Genomic DNA, 17,133 nt, shown 5'->3' with positions numbered 1-17,133 from the left:
CTGTAAAAAAATGATGGACAGCGTCACGCCATTGGTTTCTACAGACGATTTCTAACAGCGATTTCAAATCCGCCATCTTTCTATATCCGGTTGATATCCGGTCCGAAATGCAAACGAAAATGAATGCTATTGGCTGAAACCGCAGCGAGGGCGGGTCTTCACTCGGTAGAACCAGTAGAAACCCTAGAAACATACCCTACTTTATCATTATCTTTAAAATAATCGGGACTATAATTTACCAAAACGTATATCATGGTGATTGAAAGAAGACTTTAAACTAGCGACTGGAAGAATACAGTATTTATGACAATGTTTATTAAGGTAATTAAATCAAGTGTAAAGTTTGGACAAAAACCCATCCGCTTGAATAGAGCCTAATTGATTCTGCAACCAGCAAGGGTGAAACAGCAAGGCTACAGGCCATTCATATGAACTTTCATACTTCCTATATAGCCTCAATTTACAAGCCGAATGCTAGCCCCTTGGTCCATACATAGACACACACAGAAGACACACACACACACACACACACACACACACACACACACACACACACACACACACACACACACACACACACACACACACACACACACACACACACACACACACACACACACACACACACACACACACACACACACACAAAGAACGTCCATTCATACAGTAGACGCACACACACAGAAGACAAACACACACACAGACATGTTAGTCAGGTACGGCTCCATCAACTCTGTTCTGTAGAAGAACTCCATGTTCTCTGTACAGGAACAATATTTACTTTAGCTGAACCTTTTAGTTCCACCTTCCTAACAATAGCTCTGTGTTTCTGTCAGTCCGGACTCAACCTCTTCTACCTTCTTCTACCTGAATCGAACAGAGCTTGTACCGTTTCTCTATAACTGGATCTTAACTGCTGTACTGCCTCTGCCGACTGAATTTCCCACACACGATCAATAAAGGGAAGGAAGGAAGGAAGGTCGGGTCGGTCAGTCGGTCTGTCCTCTTACTAAGTTCTGTTATTCCGTCACAGCCTTTTATGGGTGAGATTCGTGGTTAGAGTGAGAACCTTGAAAATGCAAAGACACCAGGTTTAATCCGCACACCAACCAGTTGTCTGGTCGGCGCAATAGGATCAAATCCCCCTTCCATGCTCTCTCAATGAAACCATGAATGAAGGTAAATTACACTGCTGTACAAATAAGCAAATGTCAGTTAACCACTTACAAGCAGTGGTGTACTATGGCTTGCTCAAGGATATGTTGGCTTTTATAGTTTTTTTTTTTACATGATGTGTGTGCTCACAGCATGCGACTGAGTCCTGAGTGACGTCAGGACTTCGGTACTCTGCACATTTGAATACAACAACATCAAATGCCAGAGTCAAATGACCACTAAAGGAAAGGAGACGCACTTGTAATTAACCAGCAAACTTGATTGGCCAGTACTGGTCATCTCATGTTTGCAAGGGGTTTTCATGAGATCTTTTGGAAGGAAAGCAACACCCAATGTCGGTGAAAAAAACAGAGTAAATAATGTGCTCCTCTGCCATTTGTGAACCATTATGTATGAGTATGAGGCCCAGCCAGTTACACATGGTATAATTTGCTAGCCACCTATTTAGCTGCGTCACCTTTTACAAAGAACCCTGTCTTTTCCCCACACTACCACCAGGTGGTTAGAGTTTCTTCAGACTTCTACACAGAACCCTGTCTTTTCCCCACACTACCACCCATTGTTCATTTTGACAGCAAATTTTGACAGTCATTTGAATAAAAAAAAGCTCACAACACGACGCGTTGTGAGCTTGTAGATCTGATATTTTCAGAGCGCAGCACCCGAGCGCAACCAAACATAAAATGACTTGTCTTTTAGTTCTACTGGATCTCTTCTCCACTAGATCCCTCCCTAACATTTTAGTCTAGTTTTTATTTGTTGACGAAATTGTCAATATATTTAGTCTTAGTTTTAGTCATCATAGCTTAGTTTTTGTCAGTGAAAAAAGGTAGCTGACGAACATTTTTCGCCACAGTTTTAGTCGACGAAATTAACACTGCTACCACCACCCAACCCGATCTCACACAACTTAGTATACATTGCACGGAGTGTCATTCCGTGCAAAGACAACTGTAAAACCCGAAAATCCCTGCATAGCCGCCTCGCATCTCCCCCATTGACTAAACCATTTCGGAGGCGCACAGTCTCAAGGGAACTGGAGCCACGTGAGGGACAAGCGAACAAGTTACCGTCCCGAACGTTGCGACGTTCCCTTGAGCCTACTCAGCACAGTTTGAGTTATGTACCGATAGGCAGAGAATCGTACATTTTGTTGTGGGGACTGCTCTGCTTCCGGGTTGCAACCGGTTACGCCCACCGTGGGACTCGGCGTACATATGCACAGATTTTAGGGTTTTCTAGGCGACTATGCACAGAATCATGTGCACTGGGTCCTTGCAATGTATACTAAATTGTGTGAGATCAGGCTGCACCACCAGTAACCAGGTGCTAAGCATTTCTTCAGACTTCTACACAGAACCCGGTCTTTTTCCCACACCACCACCAGTAACCAGGTGCTAAGCATTTCTTCAGACTTCTACACAGAACCCGGTCTTTTTCCCACACCACCCCCAGTAACCAGGTGGTTAGCATTTCTTCAGTGCATCATGTCTCTCCTGTTGCAACACAGAATGTCTCACATTGAGCTTCTGTATTTGAGCCAAATGTTAATCGTTCCAGTCTTTACTGCGGCTGTCTGTCATGTTAATGGACACATAATGATGACACTTGAGTGCGTTGCTTTTTTTTTTTTTCTGTACTCTGTACTCCTTCAACAAGTTCTCAACTATACGGTAGTTTTTTTTTTTCCAGAGTCCATCTGTCATAATTTACTCCCAACGTGTATGCAAGTGTTGCCAGATTTTTTGACGAGAGAAATAAGCAACCAGGTCTATGAACACAAGCCCAAAATAATCGACTATTATAGGCCACGTGAGCACTTTAAACCTATATACTGTACATTGGCTGTTTGAAATTAGCCGATCTACAAGCTCAAGCTTGTGAGCTTGTAGATCAACTATTTTCAAAATCTTGAAGAAAAAAAAAATGCAATTTTCAAAAACATTTTAACTACGCAAATGTTGTTTGGAGTCTCTCGTTTCAGGTAGGGGGTCACCGGACAAATAGATATTAAATTGGGGGTCCCTGCCATGAAAATGTTTGAGAACGTTAGGAAGCAAGCCCTAATAGGCAACTACACGTTAGAAACATGCCCCAAAAAAACGTAACCCGCAACTACCGATATTTACAACCAGTACTTTGCAGAACAACAAGCCCAAAAATCGCAGACATGGCAACACTGTATTGTGTTCTGAGAGAGAAGGTGTGTGTGTGTGTGTGTGTGTGTGTGTGTGTGTGTGTGTGTGTGTGTGTGTGTGTGTGTGTGTGTGTGTGTACAGTACTTACAGCATATCGGGACAGTTCTGTGGTTTGTCCAGTAGTCCGCCCTCGATGACGAAACGCAGCACCTGCTCATTAGACATGCCCTGGTAGGGCTGCTCTGCTAGCGTGGCTATCTCCCATAGCACCACACCAAATGACCTGCACACACACACACACACACACACACACAATGTTAATGGTTTCTGGAGGGCGGATGTTGTTCTCATGGGTGTCTTGGCTTCAGTTCAACCAAACTTCAAAAAGCCAGACCTCCTCCAGGAAGTGTGTGTGTCTGTGAGAGTGTGCAGGCATGCGTGTGTGTGTGTGCGTGTGCGTGTGTGTGTTGCTGGAAGCTGTAGGACATGTAGTTAACAGTAAAGGGTCTGCACTGTAATTTAACATCTGGAAAACGACAAACTCCCAAAGACAGGCAATGGGTCCAACCCTAGAGACATCTTTCTCACTCTCTCTCGCTCTCTCCTTTCATCCGCTCTCTCTCCTTCCATCCAATTTCTCTTCATCCTCTCTCTCTCTCTCTCCTTCCATCCCATTTCTCTTCATCCTCTCTCTCGCTCTCTCTCCCTCCCTCCATCCCATTTCTCTTCATCCTCTCCCTCCCTCTCCTTTCATCCGCTCTCTCTCTTTCCATCCCATTTCTCCATCAGGAAGTGAGTTAATAGGGGGGTTAACAGGCCCTCTGAACTTACAGGAAGAACGCTTACACACACACACACACACACACACACACACACCCCCCCCCCCCCCCCCCCCCCTTCGGCTGCACCTGTTTCATGTTACACAGCACAACAGACTGTTGTTTGAATGCATGTTTGACAGAATGTATGTATGTGTGTGTGTGTATGTGTGTGTGTTGTCCTACCAGACATCAGAGTTAGTGGTGAAGACTCCGTCTTTCAGTGACTCAGGTGACATCCATCTGACAGGCAGCAGACCTTTACCTCCTTTACGATAGTAGTCCGTCTCGTAGATGTCCCTGGTCATACCAAAGTCTACACACACACACACACACACACAAGATACATAAATAAACAGACGGACATAAAAATAGGCACACACACACACTGTCGGGCAGAAACCTTGTATCTTCTCCATATTATATCAGTTTTTTCATACATTAATACCCTACTTGATCCAACACAGACGCGTAAAGACTCTTCACAACACCTATACTGCAACTGTGGCATCCAGGTGAACACGCGTTAAATCATAAAAGGTGGACACGTTAAAACATTACCACTTGAAATGGATAGCTCTGCGGAGACTACACGATTCTCACAAATGCTTCATCAACTTTCCCACGGCTGTCCCAACCAGACGCACGGACGGCATCCACTGCCTAACTGTTACAGTATAACCTGTGAGTAGTGGTCTATAATGTATTGCCTTAGCAGGTCAGCTGAGCCACGTTATGAAGGATTCATCTGAAATGCCCATTTTTGTGCAGTGCCCTTTGATTAGAAAATGTGTTCAAACGCAATTGATTATTGAGAAACCATTACGCATGGAGCATGCACAAATGGTAATGTAGGTAATTAATGTATTTGTGCAAGATGACCCTGCTATATAAAATGTGTATATTACTCGTTCATCATGGTTCATGTTCAAATAGTTCAATCCAAAATATAATGATGTAGGCCTAAGTGATAGGCTGTATTTACGCACCTACTTGTCATTAATGCATAAAAAAATGTATGACCGTAATTTTTATCAGGTACATTTGAATCATTCCGGACATTTGGGACCGGCAGATTAAAATCTGTGACAAATAGAATAGAAACTTTTAATCTTGAATACCCACACGCACACACACACGCGCGTGCACGCACACACACACACGCACACAGAAGAGGCTAGAGATGTTTTGAGGATGTCGTCATAATGACAAACAAAGAGTAAACAAATAAATCTTGTGTCTATCAGGCAGCCAATAATGTCTTCATCTGGAGCCTGCGCTCTAATGTGTTCCATACAGCTGTTAAATAAGTGTCATCACTCAACATTTTTACTTTACTGCCGTGTGTTACAATGGAATACTTTTACTCCCCCATTCATCCACACACACAGTATCACTCCTAAATAATAATTAATAGTACTTCTGAACATATCAGATTGCTAGAGGTCAGGGATAGAGGTTACAGGGTGAGGTTATGGTACATCATCATCACAGGGTTAAGAGTTACAAGCTCACTGTGTTGCAGGCTTGCAGTGGTGGAAAAAGTACTCAAATGTTTTACTTAAGTAAAAGTATCGATACTGCAATGTAGAAGTACTCTGTTACAAGTAAAAGTCTGGAATTCAAAATTTACTTGAGTAAAAGTACAGAAGTATTGGTATCAAAAGGTACTTAAAAGTATCAAAAGTAAAAGTACTAAAATGTTTTTAAATAGCAGATCTACAAGCTCACAACGCGTCGCGATGCGACGCGTTGTGAGCTTGTAGATCTGCCATTTTCAAATAGCCTAGGTATAAAATAGGGCTTAAGTGGTTAATGTACGTTTTATAATGTAATAATTCATATCTGCAAAGTAACTAGTACCTAAAGTTTTCAAATAATTGTAGTGGAGTAAAAGTACAATATTTGCCTCTGAGATGTAGTGGGGTAGAAGTAAAAGTATAGACAATTGGAAATACTCTAGTAAAGTAAAAATACCTCAAAATTGTACTGAAGTATAGTACTTGAGTACATGTACTTAGTTACTTTACACCACTGGTTGCAAGCTTGTAGACCGCCCAGTATCGGCACATAAAACACTGTAATACGTATGCATGGATTAAAGCATAATAAAATCTCATGACTGAAAAATGTTTGTATGACCAAGTCCTAATGTGTGATTTGTGAACCAGTGTGACGGTCTTATTTATGCTTTGTTTATTCAACGTAATAAATCAGGCTTTAGGGCTGTCCCACCGCCCATTGTGACAGTAGCCCGACTCACCACACGTTGAGTATGAGTGATATTGCAACTCTTTTGGGAATTATTTGTAGAAATTGCAGAAATCCATTGTATCCATTGTACTCTTGTAAGCTCTTATTTGCTTCTAACAGTGGATACATTCCAGGGCTGTCTTTCACACAAGAAAGACTTATGCAGACTGATTCTGCCTTGTACCTACAAGGCATTTTGTTTGCACTTGTGGAAGAACTCTTAACATTTGTTTAATTAAGTATCATTGGTCTGGGCTGGAGGCAGAGAGAGACGAAGTGCTCTAATGGCAGTGGTGTAAAGTAACTAGGTATTTACTACTGTAGTACTGTAGTAGTACTGTACTCAAGTACAATTTTGAGGTATTATTTACTTTACTGGAGTATTTCCAGTTTTCAGTACTTACCTACTTCTACTCCACTACATCTCAGATGCAAATATTGTGCTTTTACTCCACTACAATTATTTGAAAACTTTAGTTACTAGTTACTTTGCAGATATAAATTATTATATTATAAAATATACATTAACCACTTTAGCCCTATTTTATACCTAGACTATTTGAAAATAGCCGATCTACAAGCTCAGAACGCGTAGCAACACGGCGCGTTGTGAGCTTGTAGATCAGCTATTTTCAAAGATTTTAGTACTTTTACTTTTGGTACTTTAAGCATGTTTCGATGCCAATACTTTTGTACTTTTACTCAAGTACAGTAACATTTTGAACACAGGCCATTTACTTGTAACAGAGTATTTTCATATTGTGGCATTGCTACTTTTACTTAAGTAAAACATCTGAGTACTTCTTCCACCACTGTCTAATGGTGGCAACAAACAACATCTTGCAGCAATCAGTTAGAACCAGGTGTTAGTTAGGTATCCTTGCCTCCTTAGAGATACGGCTTGGTTCAGGGTCAGTTGTGGCCAGGGTTAGGGTATCCTATCCTTACCTCCTTAAGAGATATGGTTTGTTTCAGGGTCAGGTGAAGGCTGCAGCATACTTTTTGTTTTTGCAGAAACAAACTTTGACGAGATCTTTAAGTGCAAAATTATTTCATTGCGGAGAAAACTAACCAACGCATGACCTTGCTGCAGTAGTTGCACCTCCAAGGTTTTTTCTAACAAGCTGAACATCATCACCGCAGAGACGCCAACGCAAACATCACGTATGAGTGGTCGGAAATTCAAGGCTCACGATTGATATGGTTTTATTTCTGCACAATTTGCCCGGTAACGAACCATGGACAGTTTTGAAGAACGGTTGGCTGAGGAGGTTAGGAGGTACAAACCACTCTGAGGGGCTGCAATACAAACACAACAAGATGGATTAATTAATGGAGGGAGTGAGAGAGAGATAGCACATACAATTTGTCCACTGTGTCTGTCTGTTGCCTGAAAGGATGCAATCTCCAAGACAAATTATATCAAAACACATTGAAGGTTGGCGAAAAGAAACACTGGAAACCAAGGTTTCCAGCGTTCCAGTTCTAGCACTGCATACAGTTGGTATACGTACTTTATACATTCAGCAATCAACGTGGAGCTTAATAGAGTATAAAACAATTTTAACCAGAGATCTTGTTCTCTGTAAGTAAGCTGCCAGCTTTAAAGGTTCAGGGGTCAAAGGTCAAGGCTAGGGTTACAGTCATGTTGTCTACTGTTCAATGTACTGAAATGATGTGATTTGAGTATACTGTATTAAAACTGTATTAAAAGTGGCCAAGCACGCAAAATATGTTCCCAAAATTAATTGACTTAAACATGTTTTCATGCCTTTAATGTTCCGCTTTTACAGCAGAATTACGCACAATATTTTTAATATAATGCAAAGAACACTGACATCACGTTTGTAACTTATCATTTGACTACCACAGTATGAATCGATCTATGCACAGCAGCCATATTGGAAAGAAATTGGGCCTCTTCCTTACTTCCTTCACAGGTGTTACCTATGATAATAATAAAGGCTCTGTTCCATTTAGTGTAGCACAGTGGTTCTCACATTTTGTTTAATTTCAAGGACCCCCATAACACTGAGAGTGTACAAATGGAACCAAATGTAACCGTAACCTTACGGGTCCATTTGGTTCCATTTGTACACTCTCAGAGTTACACACTCACCCCTGGACCACACTTTGAGACCCACGGGTGTTTCCAGTGAGCCAACATGAACAATAACAGCATACCCTTACTCTGTTTGGAACAGAGCCTTCATTAGTGTCATTGGTAAGACCTGTGAAGTAAGTAAGGAAGAGGACCAATTTCTTTCCAATATGGCTGCTGTGCATAGAGCCTATCAATCTATTAGTAGCTTCCAAACTGAGCTGACATGTTTTGACTTGTTTTCTGCTTGACGTGTTTTCTTGTTGTTAGAATAGGTACTGATGACCTGATAGATAAACTAACTAACTAACTCCTCGGAGCACAGGTCTCCGCCAGGTCAGGTAGGTTGTTGTGGGCCAGCAATGTTCGGAATTCGCCAATCAGGATGGAATAGGAAAAATCGGACGGAACCATCTTAATCACTTGACTACAGAGATAATATGTACCGATTTGCATGATGTTTGGACAAAATGTGTTGGAGTAATATAGAAAAGAAAAGTGTTGCAAAAATCTGTCTCCTGGTGGCGCTATAATAGGGCAATGTTAAAAGGGTGGCATTTGTTCCTCAACTAAGTGCGAATGTGTGTGCAAAGTTTCACCGCAATCGGACGCTGGGTTCAAGATTTGCGGCATTTTGTTCAAAACGGGCCACTCCTGCAAAGTTTAGATGTCAATCTTAGCCATCAGGATGGAATATGAGAAATCAAAGAGATCCGTCTTGATCACATGACTATAGAGATCATGTGTACCGATTCTGTGAAATTTTGATAAAATCTGAAGGCTTAATATATATATATATTTTTTACTTTAGGCGGCCTCCTGGTGGCGCTATAAAAGGCAAATGTGAAAAATACAGGGAAAAGGTTTTTCCTTGGCCTCTAGAGAGTGTGCAAACAAAGTTTTACACAGATCGGTGCAGTTATTGGTAAAAACACAAATCGGCCTGTTATAGCGCCACCATGAGGCAGATTTGATTTTTTAAGTGGCATTTCTTCCTCTGCCTAATGGGAATGTGCGTGTGAAATTTCACGGAAATTGCAAGCTGCGTTCATGATTTGAGGCATTTGTTCAAAAACGGACCAATCCTGCAAACTTTGGAGGCCAACCTTAGCCAATGAGGATGGAATCTGGGAAATCGGACAGATCCGGGTTGATCACATGACTATAGAGATACTGTGTACCGATTTGTATGAAGTTTGGATACAATCTGTAGGAGTAATATAAAAAAATGGGTTTTGCACAAATCGGCCTCCTGGTGGCGCTATAACAGGCCCCCATATGAACATTTTGGGGCAGATGTTCTGAATTGGCATCCAGGGAGTGTGTGTGCACAGTTTCGCTGCTATCAAGCCAACGGTGCCAGAGATTAGCTGCTGACAGACGGACGGACACACACACACACACGGACGGACGGACAGACAGGGGGTAAAAACATACTCTCTCGCCATTGCCTTTCGGCCTGGCGGAGACAATAAAGTGGGCAGCAACACACTCAAGGCCTCCTCTAAGGGAAGAGGAACAGGGGTTTGTTTTGTTTAACGTTATCTGTTTAAAGCTCTGGGCTGTGGAACAGTCTGTCTGCCCACAGAGATAATCACAACTACATCTGGTGTTTAAAAAAAGAATTCCAAGCATCTAGCTTTAATAAAGACTTAGTTGCTGTCATTAATTTTTCTGTTAACCCTCTCCTAGCTTTCACATTGTTTTTCTTTTGTTGCTGCGATTAATTGTCTCATATTAAATTTAGCGGTGGCCTAAAGGTTACAGGGGCGCACCAGAAGTTTGCCGGTTCGCAAGCATAAAATGTCCAAATACTAAACAGACCACAGGAGAAAGAACACAGAGTACACACAAAGTCTAAAGTGAAATGGGAATAATAGGCATCCTTTGTGCCTCTTAGTGCTTTCTGCTGTGGCCCACTTTGTACTTGAGTGAAAACAAAACTGAATTGACAGCACTTGAGATTAGGGTTAAAAAGTTATTCTGGATATAGAACAAGGTCTATTCAGAATGTGGTTTAAATAAAGCAGGCCATCAACAGGAATTCAAAACACACCTTTACTGAGTAAATGGAAAGAACACATTGGCAGCATCGCTGACAACAACAGTCTTAAGAAGACTTTACTTCAGAAAAGAAAAGAAAGTTCAAGGTAAAATCAGTCAATCCATTTCATTGTACTAGAGGCATCTAGAGTTCGGGCTGCTACGCGCCCTCACGCCTACGTTGCACCGCCGATCCGACTCATGACCAACGCGTTTTCTTCTTTTTTTTGTCTGATGTCATGACGACACGTTTTGTTTGGGTCTGATCTGATGTCACGCTGTCACAGTCAGCATGACACATGCCATATTTGGGTGTAGCTGCAGTGGGAACTATATATGGTTGTGTCTGAGTCATAGTCAATTCTATACAAGTAACGTTGCGTAGAGGAAAGACGTCCGCGCAGAGCTGTAGCGCCAATAGAACGCTTACTGTGCAATTATCAGGTACACAACGGGCGTCTTTTCTCTATTCTCGTTATTTATTTTGTCTTGCACCATCGACTACTGGATGTGCAGTAGTGTTGCGTTCAGAATTTTTGGTCAATTAAAATAAGCACACTTCCACTGTCTTCCAATATGAAATACATTCAACATTGTACTCAACAATGTGAAATTGAGTGCCCTGAGCAGCAGACAATAGTAGACAGTGGACTGCTCTCAAGCTTTTGCCCACAGCCCATCGTTTGGTTGTGGGGTCACACTCAGAGCTATAATAGTGTCAGAGGCTACTCTTACCTCCTATTTTGACAGTGTAGTCCTCAGCCACCATGCAGTTCCTGGCGGCCAGGTCTCTGTGGACAAACTTGTTGGAGTTAAGGTAAGCCATGCCATCCGAGATCTCTCCCGCCATCTGAGTCATCTTGCTGAGAGGAGGGAGGGACTCACTGAGGTTTGTATGCCCCTGGAGGGGGGGGGAGGGGGGGAGAGAGAGAGAGAGAGAGAGAGAGAGAGAGAGAGAGAGAGAGAGAGAGAGAGAGAGAGAGAGAGAGAGAGAGAGAGAGAGAGAGAGAGAGAGGAGAGAGAGAGAGAGAGAGAGAGAGAGTGAGAGAGAGAGAGAGAGAGAGAGAGAGAGAGAGAGAGAGAGAGAGAGAGAGAGAGAGCTAAATGTTTGTACCATAAACACAGCCGAGACATTCCCACGAGGAGGAAGCAGACAGGATGTCCGACAAGAGCTTCACAAGCTGCTTTGAAGGCAACTCAAAATCAGGGCTGTCAAGATTAGCACATTTTACTTGACGATTAATTGTCGCTCAGATAATTGCGATTAACGATTTAATTGTCATTGAACATTGTAACATAAATTAATTCATTTGAATGAATAACTTTTTTATTTCTGTTTGGCTTTTAGGCTTTGTAAACAAATGTTGCACAGGGTAGATATGAAAAAAACATACACATCATTAAAAAACATTAACTCATTCAGTGCCAATGACGTGTAACACGGCAATTCTTTTCCAAAGCCCACAGTGCCAATGATATGTAACACGTCAAAACTGTGTTTTCAGTGTTTACGCTAGATAGCAGCAGCAGAAGTTAGTCATAGTAACAGTGACAATAGTAGCAGTTGTAATACATCTTTAGGAGATCACAGAGAACTGAGTTGGCATTTACAGCTGAAGTACTAGTAGCAGTAGTAGTAGTAGTATGGTGATAGTACAACGTTCAGCAGAGCGTAGAGACCTCAGGTACCAGTAATATGGTTGACAGTATCAGTAGCTGTAAGTACCTCTTTCCCAGAGCGTAGACCTCTCAGGTAACTCTTCAGGTCTCCTTTGGTCATCAGCTCCATGATCACCAGGGTGGGCTGTCCCTGAGAGACCACACCCAGCAAACGCACCTGCAGCCAATCACAACGCAGCATGAGCACCACATCACCATCAAGTCTTGTTTTTGTTTTGTGACGAGTCGGACACGTTTCATAGACTTATTTTTAAATCATGATTTTTAATTACATTTCTATGACTTCATAATGGCGGTGCCACTGAGATGAAAAGTGTTTTGCAACACTGAAAACAATGTGAGTAATGTAATGCATCAACACCTACTATTCCAAGTACTTGTCAGGGTAGGGGCTCATCAGTTCAAATATGATTATTTTGGGGTGGGTCGCGGACTGAAAAGGTTGTCAAACTTTTACGTGCATGGACCCCCAAATTGATACATATCAGCCCACGGACCCCCATTTGAAAAGATATGCCAGGGACCCCCAAAAGGTTATAGCAGTGATTCTGAACCATTTCAATTTCTAGGAACCCAATTTGATATGCATTAGGATTAGGCCATGGACCCCCCCATTTGATGGCATTTGTATCTCTGGGACCCCATATAAAATCAATGTTAATATGAGTGTACAAATGGAACCAAATGGACCCGTAAGGTCCATTTGATTCCACTCTCAGAGTTAATATAACTCAGAGAGTGTACAAATGGACCCGTAAGGGTCCATTTGGTTCCATTTGAACACTCTCGGAGTTACAGGCCCATAAGGGTCCATTTGGTTCCTGACTATCAATCATTTGACTGCATGGGGACCCCCTGGAACCCCTCAAGGACCCCACTTTGAGAACCACTGTCTCCTACGGTGTGGGTCAGAGCGTACCACGTGGTGGCAGTTGAACTCCTTCATGACGGAGGCCTCGTTGAGGAACTCGATGCGCTCCCTCATGCTGGCCGACTCCGTCACCGTCTTCACGGCGACTCTGGTCTCCGCCTCGTCCTTGACCACGCCCTTGGCCAGGCCCTCGTACACCATGCCGAACGAGCCCTGGCCCAGCTCCTTGCTCAGGACGATCTTCTCCCGCAGCACCTCCCACTCGTCTGGGACGTACACTGCTCAGCAGGAGAGGAGAGGAGAGGAGAGGAGAGGAGAGGAGAGGAGAGGGGGCAGGGGTAGGAGAGCGGAGAAGAGAAGAGAGATTTTCCCTTTACCACTTAAGCCCTATATACATGACTAATAGTTGATCTACAAGCTCACAACGTGACACAGCAACATGTCGTGAGGCTGTATTCACTATTTTCCGACAATGTTGGCCTACAATGATGACATGCCGGCAGGATACATTTTAGATGTATTTGGCTATTCAAAAATAGCAGATCTACAAGCTCATGAGCTTGTAGATCTGCTATTTTTTTTTAAACCTTGAAAATGTGAAAATCTTTGTTTTAAAGGTGTACTAGGCAACTTAAGCCTACATTTTTTTAATATTTATATATATATATATATATTTTGCATTTTTTTCCCTCTATCAGCCACTATCTATCTGCATTGAAACACAGTCCTCTTTCTGAAATCCGTATTTTCCCTACTATTTATGTTTTGACATCCGGGTATCCGGGACGTAAATGAAATGAAGTGCATGTGCGTCTGTGCGCGTCCGTGTCCGTGTGAACTGTTCGAGTGAAACCAAATGGAACCGAGTGCAGCCGCCAAAAATGGAACGGCAGCCATTGTTTTCTGTGCGTTGTTTTTACTTTCGGTTTTAAAATGCTCTCAAACTTATTTTTTGAGGCACAGAATTTACTTTTAAGATATTGTTTGGATAGAATTTAGTTGTTTAACTTCATATATGTGGTCAATTAATCATGACAGAGCCTAAAAAAGGGGCGAGCAGTGACACGTATGTATCCGAATAAAGCAACCTATTTACGGCATAGCCCCTTCTAAAGTCCCCTTGCGTCATATGGCTGGTGGTTGGGAAAAGGAGCTGCTGATTGGTTGAAGGGGAACAAACTGCTGATTGGCTGAAGGGGTTGTCAGTCAACGGTACTAACTGTTTGACAACAGTTTTTTTTTTTTTTTTAATCTCTGAAGTTGCCTAGAACCCCTTTAATCATGTTTTAAGGCGAACATCTATAACTCCAATCTGTGCTTCTGGGGGTCCCTGGAACAACAAAACCCCCCCCCCTCCCCCCGAAGCAAAGATTTGAGTTACAAACGTTCGCTTAAAAAATATATATATTCAAAGATTTCCACACATTTTTCACGATTTCTCAAAAAAAATGCAGATCTACAAGCTCATAGCTATGAGCTATGAGCTATGGCAGGGGTGCCCATTACGTCGATCGCGATCGACCAGTAGACCGCAGAGGCTGCGCAGGTAGACCGCCTGCAATGCCCCTGAAAAAAAAAAAAAAAAAAACATAAAACGCCCCTTTTTGTCTTCTGCTCACTGACTGACATGCACGGCCTTGTCTGCCTCACTGTCAACGCCCCGCGGCTTCAAACCCACAATGCAATGCCTTGTTTTCATGAGTGAATAGCGCGGGGAACGTCAGTATTCAAGTCTATTAAAAATTTACAATTATATCAAGATGTGCGCGGCAAAGAAGCCAAAAACGTACCACTTCCATGCAGAGTGGGAAGAAGACTATTTTTTCACGATGTCACATTCCAATTGGGTTTGCCTTCTATGTAACACCAGCGTCTTTGCAAAGAAAGGAAACGTGGAGAGACATTTTACAACACGTCATAAGGATTTCAACGGTGAATTCGCTCCCAAAGGTGAATTGAGAAGGAAAAGGTTGGGCGAACTGAAAGCACAATTAACCGGACAGCAGTCATATTTCAAAAAGCCCACTTCAAAAGCAAAAACGTTATTTTGTGATTTTAAAAACAAATCTGAAATAGTATCAGCTGTCAAATCCCTTCAGTTATCCAGAAACACTGTTACACGGCGGTGTGAAATGATGGCTGGTGATTTGACTCAGCAACTTAAGAAGAACATTGCAAAATTTGAGTTTTTCTCGTTGCAGTTAGACGAGTCTACTGATATGTGATACAGCACAATTGTGCGTTTTCATGAGGATCGTATTCAAAGATATGACAGCAAAAGAGGAACTATTAACAATGCTACCAATGAGATAAAAACATTCGGGGCGAGGACATTTTTCAAACATTCAAAAACTTTGTTGACAATCCCGATGTCTAAATTGGTATCAATCACCACTGATGGTGCGCCTGCGATGGTGGGGCGCAGTAATGGATTAATCGCCAAATGCAAGCAAGACGACGATTTCCCCGACTTTGTTAACTATCACTGCATAATACACCAGCAAGCACTATGTGCCAAAATGTTGAATATGAAAGAGGTGATGGATGTGTCAATGAAAGTCGCCAACTCTATCCGGGCCAGAACACTTCAAAGACGGCTGTTCCGTGCGCAACTGGAAGAGGCTGACAGCGACCACACTGACCTATTGCTACACACCGATGTCAGATGGCTGAGTAGGGGCAAATTCTTGCAGAGATTCCGAGAGCTCCTACCAGAGATAAAAGAGTTTCTCCTTAGCGCGAAACATGCAGAATACAAACAGCTTGATGACGAGAAGTGGCTGCTAGATTTGGCATTTTTAGTTGATGTGACCAACATGTTGAATGAGCTTAACTCATTGAGTGCCAGAATTGCCAGAATTATTTCTATTTTATGTTGTCGAGTTTTTTTCAAAGTAAAAAAAAGGTGCTTAGGAAGCGAGATACAACCCTTTTCAGTTATAAGTTAAACAAGGAGTGGATGGAGCTGCAAATCTTCAGATAATGATATCTTGGGTTCTGAACATGTTTTTCAAAATTATTTATATATTTTTTAACACGCCCATCGCTACATTCATGTGCTTCCCATTCGGAGAAGACACTGATGTTGATTCCATGGCCTCGAACATCGCAACACTGTTTAACATGAACTCATCTGCGCTGGAGAATGAGATCTTGGCACTGCAGGCTGACATACAGCTGAAATCACGGGCCCGTGATGGACAGTTTTGGAACTTACTCATGGAGGAAAAGTATCCAAACATCAGGACATGTGCAGCCTCACTCACAGCATTCTTTGGCTCAACGTATTTATGTGAATCAGCGTTTTCCCACATGAAGATAATTAAGTCCAAATACCGTTCCACCTTAACTGATGAACATTTGGAGGCCTGCTTGAGACTAGCTGTCAGCCGTGACAGTCCGGATTACGCAGCACTAACGTAGTAGCGCGCCTGTTAGAACCATGGATTAGAGCGCGCTCCTATGATAGGATAGTGAGCCATGGAATGTTGCTTGTGTAGATGTGTACTTTTTGGTTTCTTAGCCTTGCTTCTTTTTGTGGTTTTCACAGGGAATTGATATTTATTTTTTTCTTCCTGTGAACCCAAACAGTGTAATTTGGTGTTGCCATCTTATTGATGAGATAATAAGAGACTCTGTTCCTGCAACTGAGCTGTTTTATTGTAGCCTGGCTACCTTTTAAGATTGTGCAAGGCACTAACTATTTTTTTCTTCCTGTGAACTCAAGCAGTGTTATTTGATGTTGTTTCATGGATGAGAAAGTAGAAAGAGACTCTGTTCTTACAACTGAGCTTTTTTAGGCACCTGTTGTTTCATGGCTCATTGAAACTCTTTTCTGAGTTTAGTGGTGCATTATGCCTTCATGTGACTGTATGTATGCATCCTCCTATAATTTCACAAACCTCTGTAACTCTGTAGTCATGTCATGGTGAACGGACGGGGGGGGCGGGACGGGGGGGGGGAGTTGCCCGTGGGGAGGGGTGACCGCGACGGGTGACCGCGACAGGTGCCGCGACGGGACCCGCGGGGGGGGTCGGCACGACGGGACGCGCG

At 42.6% G+C, this 17,133-nt stretch overlaps 1 protein-coding gene across 2 annotated transcripts in view; it reads right to left on the bottom strand.

Moving 5' to 3' along the window:
- The window catches only part of LOC308093050 (insulin-like growth factor 1 receptor), a 114,194-nt gene that overhangs the window by 8,687 nt on the left and 88,374 nt on the right, over positions 1 to 17,133 (bottom strand). For both annotated transcript variants that reach the window (XM_080439258.1, XM_080439259.1), the window contains exons 16-20: positions 13,129 to 13,358; positions 12,256 to 12,366; positions 11,265 to 11,430; positions 4,319 to 4,448; positions 3,463 to 3,597 (exon numbers count right to left, since the gene is read on the bottom strand). In XM_080439258.1, the coding sequence (XP_080295384.1) occupies positions 3,463 to 3,597; positions 4,319 to 4,448; positions 11,265 to 11,430; positions 12,256 to 12,366; positions 13,129 to 13,358 (772 nt within the window). The remainder of the gene's footprint in view (positions 1 to 3,462; positions 3,598 to 4,318; positions 4,449 to 11,264; positions 11,431 to 12,255; positions 12,367 to 13,128; positions 13,359 to 17,133) is intronic.

The sequence above is a fragment of the Gymnoscopelus braueri genome (assembly GCF_963280865.1).
Source record: "Gymnoscopelus braueri genome assembly, chromosome: 1".
NCBI classification, from domain to species: Eukaryota; Metazoa; Chordata; class Actinopteri; order Myctophiformes; family Myctophidae; genus Gymnoscopelus; species Gymnoscopelus braueri.
Note: the sequence above shows the minus strand (reverse complement) of the source record. Positions and strands in the feature narration are given on the sequence as shown.